The sequence below is a fragment of the Ips typographus genome, linkage group LG3, assembly GCF_016097725.1.
Source record: "Ips typographus isolate SLU linkage group LG3, UJ_Ityp_2.0, whole genome shotgun sequence".
NCBI lineage: Eukaryota > Metazoa > Arthropoda > Insecta > Coleoptera > Curculionidae > Ips > Ips typographus.
The window spans coordinates 18,788,567-18,807,822 of record NC_138424.1 but is presented as its reverse complement, the minus strand read 5'-3'; the positions used below and the strand labels follow the sequence as shown (position 1 = coordinate 18,807,822).

At 34.7% G+C, this 19,256-nt stretch overlaps 2 protein-coding genes across 2 annotated transcripts in view; both read left to right on the top strand.

Annotated features, from left to right (window-relative positions):
- Oseg2 (intraflagellar transport protein Oseg2) overlaps positions 1–19,256 on the top strand; it is a 346,413-nt gene that overhangs the window by 101,071 nt on the left and 226,086 nt on the right. The window lies entirely within an intron of this gene.
- Positions 1–19,256, top strand: part of LOC145727103 (uncharacterized) — a 40,968-nt gene that overhangs the window by 20,002 nt on the left and 1,710 nt on the right. The window contains exons 8-10 of the mRNA XM_081976533.1: positions 2,458–2,661; positions 2,719–2,842; positions 2,898–3,036. Of these exons, the coding sequence (XP_081832659.1) occupies positions 2,458–2,661; positions 2,719–2,842; positions 2,898–3,036 (467 nt within the window). The remainder of the gene's footprint in view (positions 1–2,457; positions 2,662–2,718; positions 2,843–2,897; positions 3,037–19,256) is intronic.

Genomic DNA, 19,256 nt, shown 5'->3' with positions numbered 1-19,256 from the left:
GGAAAAAAAACGGTATCAAAGTTTGAACTGACAGAAACACAATTTGAAAGAACAGTCAGGGACAAAATCACCTGTGAAACCCACTTGGAGTGAGAAAATGACTATTTTAAGCACATTTTTAAAATTCTTATTAAATTTTCTATCCAATAACTTGAAAAAACTACCAAATTTAGTACAGTCAGGGAGAAAAGCGGTATCAAAGTTGGAACTGCCAGAAACACAATTTGAAAGAACAGTCAGGGACAAAATTGCCTGTCAAAGCCACTTGGAGTGGGAAAATGACTATTTTAAGCCCATTTTTGAAGACCTCATTAAATTTCCTATCCAATAACCTGAAAAAACTACCAAATTTAGTACAGTCAGGGAGAAAAGTGGTGTCAAAGTTTGAACTGCCAGAAACACAGTTTGAAAGAACAGTCAGGGACAAAATCGCCGGTCAAACCCACTTGGAGTGGAAAAATGACTATTTTAAGCCCATTTTTGAAGACCTCATTAAATTTCCTATCCAATAACCTGAAAAAACTACCAAATTTAGTACAGTCAAGGAGGAAAGCGGTATCAAAGTTTGAACTGCCAGAAACACAGTTTGAAAGGACAGTTAGGGACAAAATCACCTGTCAAACCCACTTGGAGTGAGAAAATGACAGTTTTAAGCACATTTTTGGAATCCTCATTAAATTGGCTATCCAACAATCTTAAAAAACTACCAAATTTAGTACAGTCAGGGAGAAAAGTGGTGTCAAAGTTTGAACTGACAGAAACACCGTTTGAAAGATAGTCAGCGACAAAATCGCCTGTAAACCCACTTGGAATGAGAAAATGGCTATTTTAAGCCCATTTTTGAAATCCTCATTAAATTTCCTATCCAATATCCTGAAAAAACTACCAAATTTAGTACAGTCAGGGAGAAAAGCGGTATCAAAGTTTGAACTGACAAACACACAGTTTGAAAGGACGGTCAGGGACAAAATCGCCTGTCAAACCCACTTGCAGCGAGAAAATGACTGTTTTAAGCACATTTTTGAAATCCTCATTAATTTCCTATTCGATAACCTAAAAAGACACTACATAATTTGGTACAGTCAGGGCTTCGGTGTCAAAATTTGAACTGCCAGAAACACAGAATTTGTAATTTATCAGTAATTTACCGGTCAATTTTTTCAGGTAAAGTAAAGTATTTACTTTTGGCTGTAAAAAGCTCGAAATGGTCGTCTTGAACTGCTCTTTCATCTTGTGCTAACCGTAACACGATTGAACACATACAGGATGTTCAAAAAAGAAAATCAGTTAAATTTGAAACTGCGAGTTCTGACCGGGTTTACCTGGTTCTAAGTGGATATAATCCTAGTCCACTGGATACAGAAAAGACTCATGCATAATTTCTGTAATTCTACCAGTTTCTGAGATATTCGATTTTTTGTTTTTTTTTTTTTTAATTTTGCATCCAAAATTTTAAAAATTCCGTATCTCGGTAGTGTTTTTGGGTTTTAGGGACCGTAAAAAGCTCAATATGTTCATTTTGAATTCCTCTTTCACCTTCCGTAAGCCGCAACACGATCAAACACATTAAAAACAGGCCTGTTGGATTGCTTTGTTCCGACATTAAGCAATCTTTCGTCTTATATTACATTTTAAATTCATACTAAATAGGTACTGGAAGCGTTATTTGTTTTTAATAGTACCAATTCCCAGATACTACATGGTAAATAGCAGGGAGACAAAAAAAAACATTTTTTGCGAAAAAAATATAAGTTTGTTTCAACTAAGAGACAAGTTCAGAGCCAGTTTTATTAAAATTCATCAAATATTTCCGAAAATATTATTTTTTCCAAGAACTTTGACCATCAATACCGGTGGAACCAGACACTTTCTTTCTTCACAGTATTTTTTTGCTTGTGCTTACTGTACACCCTGTATAATGTCTGTCTTTAAGCTGAAAACTGTTTTGTTTGAAAAGTTTCACTGCTACCATGTTTTACAATTCTATCTCTTTTAGTTGAATGAAAGTAATTAGACTCTCTTTATTGTTATTACTATTTTATAAATTTATTTTTCTAATTATGGCATATAAAGTGACACTTTTCAAAACTGATTAGAGTGACAAAACGTTTTACTTTATGTAACTAGTTATGAAATGTTCATTTCATCACTCCCTGTTTTTATGCATTTCCGTAGAAACATATGGGCGACATCCATCATAACATGTCGTTGTCACTGTTTATACAAGGTGCTATAAAAGTGAATATTTGTGTTAAATCACTTTAAAAGATGGTTTTTACCGCTTTTTAGTCAAAATTAGAAAAAATTATGTATGCAACACGTTTCGAAAATGTCTTATTGTGTAACTCATTCAAATTGTAGGACCTCGCTGCGCTCGCCCTACAAACATTCATTCGTTACACAAAATCGATCTTTTCGTAACTGGTTACATAAATAGCTATTTTGTGTTTCTTACAGGAACAAGTGTTGTTCAACTTGGACAAAAAAATAACCAGTCTGGTGATAATACAACCCGACTTGCCATACAGATGTGTAGTGACCAATTACATCGCTAATGCCTTTTACACTGTGGTGATGATAGGAATAATTTTTGTGACGTTGCTATCGCTACGTCAAGCCTTCAAACTTTACACCAAATATGAGCGTCAACAAAAGAACGAGGTAATTCTAAACTACCTAAGTTGAATAAAGCTTTAATATCCAGTTTGTTCGGTTTAGGTTAATGATTTAGTGGAAAAAATATTGGAAATACTTCAGAGCACCTCCTGCGATCATCCGGAAACTAGTTACGTCGTCATCAATCACGTTAGGGACGCCATACTGAATGTGAAAGAGCGGAAAGGTGATTTAAATTATGTTTTAAAGTGTACAGTTTAAAAAGTATTTTGTCCGTGCAGCCAAGCAAAAACTGTGGGAGAAAGCGGTGAAATACATCAACGAAAACGAGTCGAGAGTGCGCACCGAAGTTCAAACTGTCCACGGTGAATCTTTTGACGTTTGGAGATGGATTGGTGGCGCCAATTTGAGTATGACGGGGTAAGTTTAATACTATTCTCGCGGAGTGAGTTTACCCGTGCGTCACGAAGGCTACGTCATTTATAATCATATGAATCAAATCAAGTTTTCGTCAACAAACCTGCTGTGTTCATATTAGAGGAGGAGACGCCGGAAGAAGTCTGTGAACTTGCGCACGAAATTAAGAATAAACACAGCAGTGGGTTTGACGAAATACCAACCAGCTTAATAAAACTTTCCATATGCGAATTAAAAGATGTACTGTGTTTTATAATTAACAATTCTTTTAAATCTGGTGTGTTTCCAGATCAACTAAAAACTGCTCTTGTTAAACCATTGTATAAAAAGGGTGATTCAGAAATAATGAATAGCTATAGACCTATAAGCCTTCTGCCAGGATTTTCCAAACTTTTTGAACTGGCAATGTGTAAAAGAATTATAGAATTTATGAACCACTGTAATCTAATTAACAAAAACCAGCACGGATTTATAAAGGGAAAATCAACACAAACGGCATTATATCAATTTATACAATCAATCATTAAGCACTTTGAAAATAGATAGGCCGCACTTGGAATATTCCTAGATCTTTCGAAGGCTTATGACTGTCTACATCGAGAAATCTTATTAAATAAAATGGAAAAATATGGGATAAGGGGGCAACCATTGGAGTGGGTAAGGTCATACTTGCAAAACAGGCAGCAAATAGTGGCTGTCACTAAAGATGGTCAATCTAGTAGGTGTTATGATGAAACCTCACGTTAATGAGATTTCAACATTTTGAAATTAGATTGCTCAAGGTCGTGGATTAATTGCATGAGTTCCTAATTAGCTATAGATGAACACACTTGGATATTTCGCAGGAAATCAAACGAACCGTTAGAGCTCGAATCAGCTAAGAAAAGGCCACAGGCGTCATCAAACGATGATGTCACGATCTCTGTACGTCTCGCTTTAAATATTGCTGCTCTCCTTACTTTCCAAGTTGTTGCAGCCAGTCAGTGGCGTGCTATTATTTTATCAGTAAAATGAAACATTTTCGTCGTTTTTAATAAAGAAAATAAAAGACAACAAGTTTTTCAAAGGAATGGAAACTCCTTCTGCTTCTTTCTTCATAAATTGTAAGACGTTACTGACGATTTCACGGCCTTGGCTGTATATGATAACACCTTTCTTTCCAACCTTTTTGAAAGACATTTTGACAAAATAACGTTTTTTATTCATAACACTATGTGAACTTCAACTGCGACCATCAACAATACAACCAAAACACCAGACTAAAACGGAACCTAACCTAACCCCCTAAGTCTCCCTGTCCGCCACTACATTTTTTTAAACTTGGCAACACCGTTTAGAGTGCCGGCTAGTAAAAGCATATAAAAAGGTCCAAATGTCCCTGGCCGCTGCCGCATCTGTTTTAATTGTGTCCAAGTAAAAACCGTACTACGTTGCCAAGTGGCTTTTTGACCGCTTAACAATATATTTTCGGGAATATTTTAATAGGACGCCTCTGATTATATCTAATGCGACGGCAACTGGAGAAGGAGAAAGAAATAGTTTTAAAAACTGCGTCATTGATGATGCGGTGGCCTTTTCTCATCTGATTCGAGCTCTAGCTGTATATGTACACGTATATATTACAAATGAAAATTTTACAAACAAACTACAATATTTACAATTTTACAAAATTTACAAAAAAAAAATAATTGCCGAGAAACAAATTATTGAAGGAATTAACAAGAAAAAATAAAAGAAAACAAAATTGAAGTTGAATTTAAAATAAAATGAAAAATCAAGATAAATTTGAAATTTAAAAAAACAGGAAAAGTTTTCCCAGTGCCAAACTGTCTCTAAATGCCCTTACCAGTTCTTAAGACGATGTTTGGGTCCTGGAACCTCCAGTATCCTCTTCCCAGTAGTCAGTAGTGGCCACCGCTGATTTCCAGGTAGGAAATGGGGTCCAGAGACTGGTGACAGGTACCTAAGGCAGAAAACAGCAGAACACCAGGGAAAACGAACAAACAGCTTCAACACTTGTTCCGGCAACCCAAAAGGTGACCAGAGGTGATGACAAGTGTTGAAGTTGTTTAGAGCAAACTAATATAACTAAAAAAATAAAAATAAAATAAAATTGAATAAAATTAAATCAAGTGAGGAATTGTGATGGTTCGATTCTGATCTTTTGAGACTCTGTGGCCGGTGGTCGGCTTTTCCAACACGTGGGTTGGTCCGGAAAACTCTGGACAAAGCAGTCCCAGTCAGGCTGATTCAATCCCCGATTGAAATGTTATTTGGTCGGGAAAACCCTTGGATCTTTGGTCGGAAAGCCCTTGAAATTCCGGTTGGAAAAGTCTTTGAATCTCCGGTTAGAAAAGTCTCTGAATCTCCGGTTGGAAAAGTCCCTGAATCTCCGGTTGGAAAAATCTCTGAATATCCGGTTGGAAAAATCCCTGAATCTCCGGTTGGACCGAACACAATGCGGTGTTGGAAAATTGGGCCGATACAAAATAATTCAAAAGAACTAACAATAAAACCAATTTACCTGTAATTCGGCCAGATGATCACGGATCACAAAAATTCACACGCGCCACACCGCTCAGAAAAAAGATCAGATGTCGGCAGTTCGAGTGCTGTAGTGGTAAAGAGACCGATATCACAAAGTGGGGTGATTAAATAGGCACATGGCACCTGACACAAAGAAACACGACCACAAACCGACGCTTCCCCGACAAAAATCGAAACCAATCACGTGACTACGGCACCTGATAACTTATCAGGTCACGCACCCACATTTACAACAAAATGTGCACAAAGTGCAATTGGAGGATTTAAGCGATCGGAATCGGTCTACTAGTGTAACTAGGCCCATGTACATTAAAAACACAAATCAAACGAGTTAACGGACGAAAACTCTGTTTCGTACGTAACATAGGTCAGGGACTCTTTCGAACGATTATGGAATAGCACAAGGTAGCATTATAGGGCCAATCCTCTTTGTAATCTTCATAAACGACTTGTATTCGATAGCAGATGAACCATGGCAAACTATTATTAACTATGCCGATGACACCAACTTGTTGATTGGAGACAAAAATAGTTTGAACCTAGCAAGCAATAGTCAATATTTAACGTCGAAAATTGAAGCATGGTTTGCTGATAACGACTTAATTTTGAACGCAGAGAAAACTGATTTAGTCCTGTTCAGGACAAAACAATCAAACTTTGGTAAACTGGAAGGACTCCCGATTGTCGGAAAAGACATAACAGTATCTGAAAACACGAGGTTCCTAGGGGTTTATCTGGATGAGAACCTTGACTGGTCTTTTCATTTGGATAAACTCTTGAAAACTTTGGGAACTATCTGCTACGGAATACGTACGATTCACTGGTAAATATCTAAGTGAGCAATGTCTAAAAATTCTGTATAGCGCCAATTTTGAATCCAGACTGAAGTATGGTATTATCTGGGGCCGAGATGGTAGGGTTTAGAACATTTTTATTGCTCAAAAACGAGTTATGAGAATAATTAAAAAAATGGATTATCGGCAATCATGTAGAAACACTTTCAGGTCAATGGGACTAATGACAGTATACGCTCTGTATATATATTAATGCTTAGTGTTCTTTTTCAACAACAGAAGTTTATTTTTTCAGAATCGACAGGTAAACAAATATAATACAAGATTAACCCATCAAATTATGTATCCAACACACCGGCTGCAAATAACAGAAAAAACTCCCCACTATATGTGTATAAAGGCTCTTCAATAAGTTACCTATGGATATTAAAACAATTGTGAGTAACCAAAAATTTAAAAGGGAGCTAAAAAAGTTATTAATCCAATTGGAACCCTATCATCTCGACGATTACCTAAACATGTAGAGGTTGAACTCTCCTGTATTGAATGAGTATACATATCATAAGTATAATAATATACCTAAGTAGTCTTTCTTTTGCTGACGCAATTTCATTTTGTTGTATACGTTGTTTATGACAATCTTGAAATAAAGTTACTACTATTTCTATTATAGAAAAAGGCGTCTCTAAAGCTTCGTCACGTTTAAAACTTTGCGTGTACTGTCAGTCAGAAAGTAGAGATCTTTGGCTGCAAATTTGCACTAAAACAACCTTATACCAAAGCAAATCAAAAATATCTTGACCGAAATAACATTTTTTATTTATGAGAAGTCTCCGTTTGGATCATAGAATTCCATCTAAATTTGAAACCTAATCTATTTACCAAAATTCGGAGAGATGTATCACCAATATGTAGTATTTCTTTAACTTTAAGCTCTTGATTTAGGTTCCGGGTGGTTACATGTTTCTCTAAAATAAATACAACAAATTAAAAATTCAATAAGACATTCTGAGTGATCTCATTTTCAGGTTGCAATCCACTTATTTTATTTTAAACCCGCTGGAAAACATTTTAGACGTTTATTTTATTTTTTCTATGACTTTATTATTAATATGTTTGAAGAAATTTTTATGAAAAATCTATAATGCAACCCAAAAATCTCAGTCTCTGGAAACAATGAAATGTTAATAGATGTTTTTTACAAAAGTAGATATATTTTACTATTATTAACATACTATCGTTGTACATATCATATAATGTATTTCGAACATCCATTTTAATGCTTTCAGATAAATCAGTCGTCCTGGCCCGTCGATAACGTCTCGATTTACGTTTTCTAGGTGAGGAAATCATAAGATTACTTGCTTGCTTTTTCCGAATCGAATAAACAGTTTTGCGGAAAATTTTCAAAGCAGCTGCAACTTTCTAGTATCAAAAAAAATACATCAGCAAGGTCTTAAAATTTCTTTTTCGCCGATTGTCAGTAAACCTGTCGTTTTAGTGCCTAACGACAGGCTGTAAACAACCACTTTTACTGCCTAGGCAGTAAAAATTTTTTACTGCCGCTTACTTGGCGCAGGGACAATATAAATATGACATCGTTTACACAACATAAAATTTAACATTTATTAAGAAAAAACACCAAACACTATAACATTTTTGGAGTCAAACATTCAAAAATATATATAATTATTTATAAACATTAACAGTAAAATGAGAACATCCTTCTATTATTATTGATTTGTCGTTCACTTCGTTAGAACTATTTTTCAAATACACCGAAGAACTAGAAGTTTCATCTTTTCTCTTCCCACTGTCACTGCAGGTGGGAATATTCGCTAGAATTTTTTCACTAATCACACTTTTGCTTTCGACTGAATTCTCTATGTAGCCTTCAGCAACACTTGTGGACTTCCATCCTCCATGTCTTTTCAGCATTGTGATGTCAGCTCCAGAATTAACAAGCCAAGTAGCAGACGTCCTTCTACAGCAATGTCCAGTGTACCTCTGAGCATTTGATAGTTTTAAATAAGTTGCTAGCTCTTGTGGCATAGCACCAAATTTATGAATTCCAATAACTTGTTTTAATGCTTTCAACCCCTCCAATATCTGAAGAAAAATCTTCGGCTTTCAAATCCAGAAGGACGATAAGAAGCATATTTTCTATACATGTCCAGGTGTTCTGATACCACAAAAGATCTCGGTCTCTTCGTTTTGGTATCAGGAAGGGAAACAAAAAATATAATCTAATTGCATTCGCACAAGTTCGTCACTTCTACATGCTCCGGCAATCGCAAGAACCGCCGCAACCTAGACAAAAATACTTGGTTATTCACTTAAAATTCGATCCAAAGTTCTGAAACTTGCTTTGGTTGAGAAATAGTTGGCATCTGGAGCTTCCGATAAAAATTTAATAACTTCTTCCTTCTCAAACACCTTAGATTTTTTGGGTTGGTATCCATCTTTTTGCCTTTTTAAAAAAGCCCTTAGTTTCAAATACTTTGCCAAATCTGCGTTATGATGAGTGCTTAAGGTGGATTTGAGCATAGAATATACACTCCACAATGTAGAAGACTTTAGTTTTTGAGACAGCTCAGCAAAATATGCGATTAACCACCGCTCTCTGTAGAAGAAAGCCTAGAATGTCACTTTTAATGGCGGCGTTAGCGGTTTTCGTTTTGTACACAAACCTATGCAGATGCAGTAGAAAATATGGTTTTTTTTAAATTTTTTCGTGTAGTTGATTAGAAGTTGTGAGTGAAAAATCAAAGAACGCTTCATTCCTGATCCAGATATGTATAGATATGGCTTTTTATACCCAATAAAGTCCAGCCAAAGCAAGTTTGGTTAGAACCCTTTGTCAATCAAAGAAAATTTGGAAATCATTGAAGCTAGGTAAGCAAAACTGGTAAATGGGTTTTATATTATTACCAAGACCTGTCTTTTAAAATGTAAATGTGCCAATGGAACTTCTAAAAGCTGTCCTGTCTCTTCAGAGTAAACCTTTGTTGCTCTCAAAATGCAGGCGGCCTCAAAATGTAACTCACATACCTATGTATGTAAGAGGCAATAGGTTTACTGAATGAGAAAGCATATTGTACTTACCACTGAGTATTGTGTTGGAGTAAAATCATTCCAGTTCAAAGCTTTCAACCACTGTTGGGTTCGAGCAGGGTCTTTTGGAAAGTAAAAGACTGACACTTTTGGGCCTTTCACCAAATTGCTTTTACAATTTGGCAAACAACAAGTGGATGGCATATTGTAGAGGCAATAGAATTTAAGTTAAAAAACCAACAACAAATTATAGAACAATGAAAGAACAATAAGAATAGTGATAACTCAATAAAATGAACACAAACTACACTTTCACTAGAACAATAAACATATAAACAACAATATATAATAGCAAACAAAAATTACTTTGGCAAGTAATCCCAAGTCTTGACTTTAAACCTTAAAAATTAATTTAATCATCGAAAAGCTCAATTTCCACAATACAAACAAATGCAAACTGTCAACCACTATTTCGACCATATTGGAATTTTTGGCATGCACCTTCTTGGCTTTCTTGTACAGAGGACGGTGGATTAAAGCCTGCTTTATACCTCCCATTTAAGAATTAAATTAAATTTAAATTTCCACTAAAATTAATATTTAAACTAAGAAATCTTGTTTAGGTTTATACTACAAATTAATAATTAGAAAAATAAATGACTGTTTTGACATACTGGACGTTCGACGTTGATGTTTGACGTTGACGTTTCTATTGTCATCGTCATTACGCGTGTTTTGTGGATAAAGAAAATTTTTATTAAAATAATTTAAAAAATTTGTTCTTAAACCACTTTTTCGGTAAAAAATCCAATTATGGAAATAGATTCAAGTATAATAGACTACGTATCGCAATAGAAGACAGCAATTTACATCATGAGTGATGACAAGTATGACAGTGAGAGTTCCGAAAGTCAACGAATTTAAACGAAATAAGCCGAACTTTAATAAAGTTGGTTTAACTTTAATTTAAATTTAATTTTAGTTTAGTGTAAATTGAAAGTATAAATGGGCTCGCTTGTAAGTTCACTTTCAGCTTTCGTAAATTAATTTTAGTTTAAATGAAAGTTTAGTTTAATTGTTAATTGAGAGGTATAAAGCGGGCATAACACGTTTTCTGAAAACGAACCGATGTTCTTGTTCTTCCGGTAATCCATAAATCGACAGTATGCGTCTTCATATATTTTTTTCGATTTTTCCGGTAGGAGATTAATTTCTACATTTCTGGCTGCTTCTCGCACCTCCGGAGACGTTAGTGGTACATCGTCGTCACTCTCCATAGTCTCCATCATGAAGAAACAACTTATAAATTTGACGAAACTTTTAGATGTCAATTGATGTCAATTTTAGCAACCAAACAGGTATAATTATTGTTGTAGGTACATCATAGGTGGACAGTTTTCATTATTAGAAATAGGAGAGGTGTATTACTACTTAAATTTAAAAAGTTATTCTGATTGACAATAATCGGCGAAAAAATTATGTGTTTGACTCGGCGAAAATGCACATTTACTGCCTCATCTTTCTTCATGGCCTCGTCTTCGACTCGGCAATAAATAGCGCTGCGGCAGTAAATGTGCTACTTTTTCGCCTTGTAAAACAAATAACTATATTTTCTTCCTGAACAGATGATAAAGCTTCTAAAGGTCCTCCATTGGTTTTTTCCAATTCAAAATATTCACAAAGGTTAAGAATTAACTGCTGGGCTTGTCTGTGGAGAATTGTTCCAGGCATTTTCTAAAAAAATACTGTAATAGTAAGTAATTCCGAATTTCGGAAAAACCAAATGGCTAAATAAAAACCATAATAGACACTCCCACTTTTTTTCAAAACAGGTTAGTAATTGTGCCAATTTTGGTTTGATCGTGACAGCCGACATAAAAAAAAATAAAAATATTAATAATAATATTACGAAAGTACTAACAGAATGTTAAAAGCGTAGAAACAATAGCTCTTAAAAGAACTGTGGTGGTGTGGTAAATAGGAAACTGGTTTCCAAACTGACAATGACTGAAATAGAAGCGCTAATCAGTAAATGTTTTTTTCTAATTTTGGCATATAAAGTGACACTTTTCAAAACTGATTAGAGTGACAAAACGTTTTACTTTTCGTAACTAGTTATGAAAAGTTCATTTCATCACTCCCTGTTTTTATGCATTTCCGAAGAAACATATGGGCGACATCCATCATAACATGTCGTTGTCACAGTTTATACAAGGTGCTATGAAAGTGAGTATTTGTGTTAAATCACTTTAAAAGATGGTTTTCACAGCTTTTTGGTCAAAATTAGAAAAAATTATGTATGCAACACGTTTCGAAAATGTCTTAATGTGTAACTCATTCAAATTGTAGGACCTCGTTGCGCTCGCCCTACAAAACATTCATTCGTTACACAAAATCGAACTTTTCGTAACTGGTTACATAAATAGCTATTTTTGGAAGACATTCACTTAGATATTTACTCTTTCTGAAAGTGAACAATAGACAAGGATGAAGTCAATAATGCATGTCTACTTTTAAATCACAGGGGGATGACGCACGGGTAAACTCAGTCCGCGAGAACCGTATTTGTTTTTCTAACTTTTATGATGTTTGTGTTGGTATGTAAGGTGGTAAAAAGTTTCGCATAAAGTTGCATGGTTTCTTGCAAAGCTTGCTTAGTTCTTCATTTGTGACCGTCAGCGTTGAAAGAGGGTGTGTGCGGTTGGTGGATTGTTTGACATTTTTATTATTCGGTGAACTAGATTTGCAACTTTGGCGTAGTAACTTCTATGCAGCGCAAGCATACTACACAATAGTAGATTGTGGCGTAATAGCTTAGTTTGACTTAAATGGTTTATTCAGTTATTTTACTTCAATTTGTCTAAGCTTTTTACCAAAGTGTTGTCATGTTTTTCTTATTGCAAAGCGCATTACAGGCTGGTTTAACTAAGTTTAATAGTTTAATAACTAACGGACGCAAAGCGGAGTTTTTCCTACAAGCAGAGCTGTCGGTAGTTGAATTACTTTAATTGGAAAATGTAGTTCAATTAATTTTAAGTAATTGAACTACTGTAATTAGATTACTTTTCAAAAACAATAATTGTAATTGATTTTTCAATTACTCAGCAAAAGTAGTTGTAATTGGTAATTGATTTTACGATTTGTTCTGTAATTGAACCACTTTGAAAGTAGTTGAATTGCTTTCAGAGTAATTGAATTATTCTCAGAGTAATTGAACTACTTTCAGAGTAGTTGAATTACAAATAATGTTAAAGTAATGGAACTACTTGTTTTTGAGGTTAGATACGATTGTTGTGTTTTACGCGGTCGAGAAGTAGCGGTTTACTGAACCGGGTTCAGAGCGGCGTTTTGGTTGGGTAAATGAAAAAATACAAAAAAAGTTAGAGAGTTGCGATTTTTGCTGCCTGGTGTAGTATTTTGTTCTCTTCATTTTCACATTAAACAACACTATAGGTTGCATTTAATTTTTTTGAGTTAGGCGGTAAAATAATATTTCTTTGTAAAAAGCGCCACCTGTGGACGAAAGAAAACAACTTTAAATAATTATTTATGGAGCATCTAATAGAAAAAAACCTGCTCTTTTCAATGGTGCCAAACTTAATGTTCTACGACAAAGGGTTTCGAAGTTATCGCAGTTTTTTTAAAGCAACTTTTGACTTACCCCCACCACTTGAAGTCAAGAAATGGAGAAAAAAGGTTTTAATCAAAGTTGTTGCTAGTAAACGTAGCTTCCGTTTGCAAGTATTTTCAAAGTGCCATTGTATTTGAAATTTTGGAGATATGCACTTTTTTTAAGTTAAAGTTGTTAGTACGCCCTCTTGAGGACATTTCCTGAAACTTTTTATAACACATTTTTTTTTTCAAAGCTCTACGATTAACCGTTAAGTCAAAAAAGCCGAGTGCCACTCTTATTTGGACACCCTGTACATTTACTACTGCCAATAAATAAATTACTTTTTAGTAGTTCAATTACATTTGAGTAGTTGAACTACTCTTGTGTACTCTTGAGTAGTTCAACTACATTTTAAAAACATTGACTAATTGTAATTCAACTACTTTCACGAATTTGAGAGTAGTTGGTAATTGTAATTTAATTACTTTTTTTGAGTAATTGCGACAGCTCTGCCTACAAGTATCAATTTTCATTAATCTGAACGAAAATGTTTAGTAAAATTACTAAAATGAAAGCCTGTGTTTGTGTTCTTAATTGAGAAATCAATTATACGTGTGTCCGGGGGTACGGACCGGTTATACAGTGTGTCCCAAATCGGTTCTACGTGTATTGGGATCTCTGTAACCGTAAGAGCTACAGAGTCGGTTAAATGGGGAAAGTTTTAGAGAATTTTATGTGAAATTTATTTCCGGTTTTTAAATTAAATTATCTTTCTCCGTTTTCCGGAAAATTGGGAAAACGTCAGAGGCGGAAGACGTTCTCTAAAACTTTTCCCATTTAACCGACTGTAGCTCTTACGGTTATAAAGATCCCAATACATGTAGAAGCAATTTGGGACACATTGTATATCAACAAAGATAAGGTCTAGCGGTTGGAAAAAAAAATCTTACAATCAAAGTTTGCCCAGGAAATGGCTGGGAATTAGTTTGAAGTTTGTAACTCCGTCGATAGGGGGCGTAACTGCTACTAAGAACCCATAAACTCATTGTATCTGGGAAAGTCATGCGATTAGCTATAAATCTAAAAACGTCATTAGATAACTTGGGTAAGAGCGCATCGTTTTGTTCTATCGTGGACTAAATGATAAGTATAGACAAACAGTGACAGTGGAACTGAAAATTAATTTAAGTTAGCAGCGTGAGATGGCAGCACCACTAAACGCATATTTGCGTAGTTTTAAAGCCAGACGCAGCAATTCTGATGTTTTGACTGTTGGAATACATCTCAGTTTTAATGCGGCGTTGTCCAGTTGACAAATCACATTTTTTGTTTTGTTTCTAGGCAAAAAATAACAGATTTTGTGTGTGTTTCCTTTAATTATTGTGTTTCACTTCGTTGTATTTTTAATTTAGTTATTTGTTATTAGTTTATTTTTAATATTCATCAAGGAGGTTATTTTATACTTAATACATTATGAATTCCATGTTTAATCTTAAAACAGTCACGTGACCATTTGTACCTTAAATAAAATGAGTCACGCGATTTAGAGTTTAAAACTAAAAAAACGGTCGCGTAATCTTTAAAAATAATTATTGAAAATAGTCACGTGGCCCGTCAAATAATATTTTGTCATTTACAGTCACGTGATCTTCAGGGTTCCGTTTTGGCATTAACTAAGAATCACGTGACCTTTAAAAATTTAAATTTGAGTATTGAAAATCGTCTTGCGACTTTATGAACTGTAAAAAGAGTCACGCGTGACTTGTCTTTAAAAATATCTGAAAAACGAGCATGTGGTCCTTTAAATAACATTTTGACATTCAAAACTGTCATGTGACATCATAAAATCCATTTTTAATCTTAAAAGAGTCACGTGACTTTTAGGATCCGTTTTGAAGTTAAAACGTGGACTAAAAAAATTAAATTTCAGTATTGAAAATCGTCACGTGACCATTTGCACATTAAAAGGAGTCACGCAATTTAAAAAAAATCTCGGTTTAAACTGAAAAACGGTCACGTGACGCTTTAAACATTTATTTCGCTATTTACGGTCACGTGACCATCAGGATTTCGGTTTGACATTAAAAAAGAGTCACGTGACTTTCAAAAAAATGTTTGATTATTGAAAATCGTCACGTGACCATTTGCACATTATAAGGAGTCACGTGACTTTTCAAATAATATTTTGACATCTAAGACAGTCACGTGACCTTTAGGATTTCGTTTTGACGTTAGAATAATTGAAAATTGTCACGTGGCCAATTGCACTGTAAAGAGGGTCGGTCACGTGTCTTTAAAAATATCAGTTTAAACTGAAAAACGATTACGCGATCCTTCCAATGACATTTTGACATTTAAAACTGTCATGTGACATTATAAATTCCATTTTTAATCTTAAAAGAGTCACCTGACCTTTAGGATTCGTTTTGAAGTTAAAAGAGAGTCACGTGGACTAAAACAATTAAATTTGAGTATTGAAAATCGTCACGTGACCATTTGCACATTAAAAAGGAGTCACAAAATTTAAAAAATCTTGGTTCAAACTGAAAAACGGTCACGTGACGCTTTAAACATTTATTTCGCTATTTACGGTCACGTGACCATCAGGATTTCGGTTTGACATTAAAAAAGAGTCACGTGACTTTCAAAAAAATGTTTGATTATTGAAAATCGTCACGTGACCATTTGCACATTATAAGGAGTCAAAGGTGACTTTTCAAATAATATTTTGACATCAAAGACAGTCACGTGACCTTTAGGATTTCGTTTTGACGTTAGAATAATTGAAAATTGTCACGTGGCCATTTGCACTGTAAAGAGGGTCGGTCACGTGTCTTTAAAAATATCAGTTTAAACTGAAAAACGATTACGCGATCCTTCCAATGACATTTTGACATTAAAAACTGTCATGTGACATTATAAATTCCATTTTTAATCTTAAAAGAGTCACGTGACCTTTAGGATCCGTTTTGAAGTTAAAACAGTGTCACGTGGACTAAACAAATTAAATTTGAGTATTGAAAATCGTCACGTGACCATTTGCAAATTAAAATAGAATCACGCAATTTAAAAAATCGCAGTTCAAACTGAAAAACGGTCACGTGACGCTTTAAACATTTATTTCGCTATTTACGGTCACGTGACCATCAGGATTTCGGTTTGACATTAAAAAAGAGTCACGTGGCTTTCAAAAAAATGTTTGATTATTGAAAATCGTCACGTGACCATTTGCACATTATAAGGAGTCAAAGGTGACTTTTCAAATAATATTTTGACATCAAAGACAGTCACGTGACCTTTAGGATTTCGTTTTGACGTTAGAATAATTGAAAATTGTCACGTGGCCATTTGCACTGTAAAGAGGGTCGGTCACGTGTCTTTAAAAATATCAGTTTAAACTGAAAAACGATTACGCGATCCTTCCAATGACATTTTGACATTTAAAACTGTCATGTGACATTATAAATTCCATTTTTAATCTTAAAAGAGTCACCTGACCTTTAGGATTCGTTTTGAAGTTAAAAGAGAGTCACGTGGACTAAAACAATTAAATTTGAGTATGGAAAATCGTCACGTGACCATTTGCACATTAAAAAGGAGTCACAAAATTTAAAAAATCTTGGTTCAAACTGAAAAACGGTCACGTGACGCTTTAAACATTTATTTCGCTATTTACGGTCACGTGACCATCAGGATTTCGGTTTGACATTAAAAAAGAGTCACGTGACTTTCAAAAAAATGTTTGATTATTGAAAATCGTCACGTGACCATTTGCACATTATAAGGAGTCAAAGGTGACTTTTCAAATAATATTTTGACATCAAAGACAGTCACGTGACCTTTAGGATTTCGTTTTGACGTTAGAATAATTGAAAATTGTCACGTGGCCATTTGCACTGTAAAAAGGGTCGGTCACGTGTCTTTAAAAATATCAGTTTAAACTGAAAAACGATTACGCGATCCTTCCAATGACATTTTGACATTTAAAACTGTCATGTGACATTATAAATTCCATTTTTAATCTTAAAAGAGTCACCTGACCTTTAGGATTCGTTTTGAAGTTAAAAGAGAGTCACGTGGACTAAAACAATTAAATTTGAGTATTGAAAATCGTCACGTGACTATTTGCACATTAAAAAGGAGTCACAAAATTTAAAAAATCTTGGTTCAAACTGAAAAACGGTCACGTGACGCTTTAAACATTTATTTCGCTATTTACGGTCACGTGACCTTCAGAATTTCGTTTTGACGTTAGAACAATTGAAAATTGTCACGTGGCCATTTGTATTGTAAAGAGGGTCACGTGTCTTTAAAAATATCAGTTTAAACTGAAAAACGATTACGCGATCCTTCCAATGACATTTTGACATTTAAAACTGTCATGTGACATTATAAATTCTATTTTTAACCTTAAAAGAGTCACGTGACCTTTAGGATCCGTTTTGAAGTTAAAACAGAGTCACGTGGACTAAAAATTAAATTTGAGTATTGAAAATCGTCACGTGACCATTTGCAAATTAAAATAGAATCACGAAATTTAAAAAAATCTCGGTTCAAACTGAAAAACGGTCACGTGACGCTTTAAACATTTATTTCGCTATTTACGGTCACGTGACCATCAGGATTTCGGTTTGACATTAAAAAAGAGTCACGTGGCCATTTGACATCTAAGAGAGTCACGTGACCTTTAGGATTTCGTTTTGACCTTAGAATAATTGAAAATTGTCACGTGGCCATTTGCACTGTAAAGAGGGTCGGTCACGTGTCTTTAAAAATATCAGTTTAAACTGAAAAACGATTACGCGATCCTTCCAATGACATTTTGACATTTGAAACTGTCATGTGACATTATAAAATCCATTTTTAATCTTAAAAGAGTCACGTGGCCTTTAGGATCCGTTTTGAAGTTAAAACACGAGTCACGTGGACTAAAAAAATTAAATTTGAGTATTGAAAGTCGTCACATGACCATTTGCACATTAAAAAGGAGTCACGAAATTTAAAAAAATATCGGTTCAAACTGAAAAACGGTCACGTGACGCTTTAAACATTTATTTCGTTATTTACGGTCACGTGACCATCAGGATTTCGGTTTGACATTAAAAAAGAGTCACGTGACTTTCAAAAAAATGTTTGATTATTGAAAATCGTCACGTGACCATTTGCACATTATAAGGAGTCACGTGACTTTTCAAATAATATTTTAGCATTTAGCAAAAGAAAGCGGATTATAGGAAATACTGCACAAGTTGGCAACTATGTCTGCAATGAGGAGCTGTATTAGCGCCATCTCTTAGAGTTTACCTGTACAACTGAAGCGGCCGAAATACATTTGGAAGCCCTTGAAGCGTAAACGGCTTTCTTTTTGGGTGCCACTTTAATTACATTGCGCTGGTTGTCTGTACTTATCATTTCGTCTATGGTAGCAGTTACGCCCCCTAGCGACGGAGTTACAAACTTCAAACTAATTTCCAGCCATTTTCCGGGCTAACTTTGTAAGATTTTTTTCAACCGCTAGACTTTACCGTTGTTGAGATATTTAAATGTATTTTTTTGAAAAACCTCCTAAAATCTACTAGTGTGGTAAAGTTACTTTTCCGCTTGGACATCTCATAAAAAGGTCGGTGTAAATGGGTATTTTCGCTCTACACATACAGGGTAATTCAAATTCGACACCATTGGAATCTCGGAAAGTATAAGAGATACGAAAAAGTAAGTTGAACAGAGTAGCGGGTTTCGGACAAGGAAAAAATACAACTTCTCTTTTCGAGAAACGGCCAACGTTTCGACTTTTATTAACTCATCTTCAGGCCAATTCTCACATGGAAGTATGTAGTCTGAGTACGCACTTGTTTATAAAATATCAACCTTACAGTTTTTTTAAGCACATTTTTGGAATCTTCATTAAATTTTCTATCCCGTAACATGAAAATTGTCAGAAACATAGTATTTTGTAATTTACCAGTAATTTACTCGTAATATACTGCTCAAATTTCCTGGTAAAGTAAAATATTTACTTACCATCACTAGGAAATAACGAATAACCCATCAACCACTTTCCTTCATTTGCATATTACTTGGACCTGCTTCAACTATTTGCGGAATTTTCTTCTTTGGAGTTGATGGTCGGTTTTATTGCTTCAATTTGTTTGCCTCTACATCAATTTGCACAAGTTGGCTTTATGTAGAGTAAAAATAGGACTAATCTTACGGTA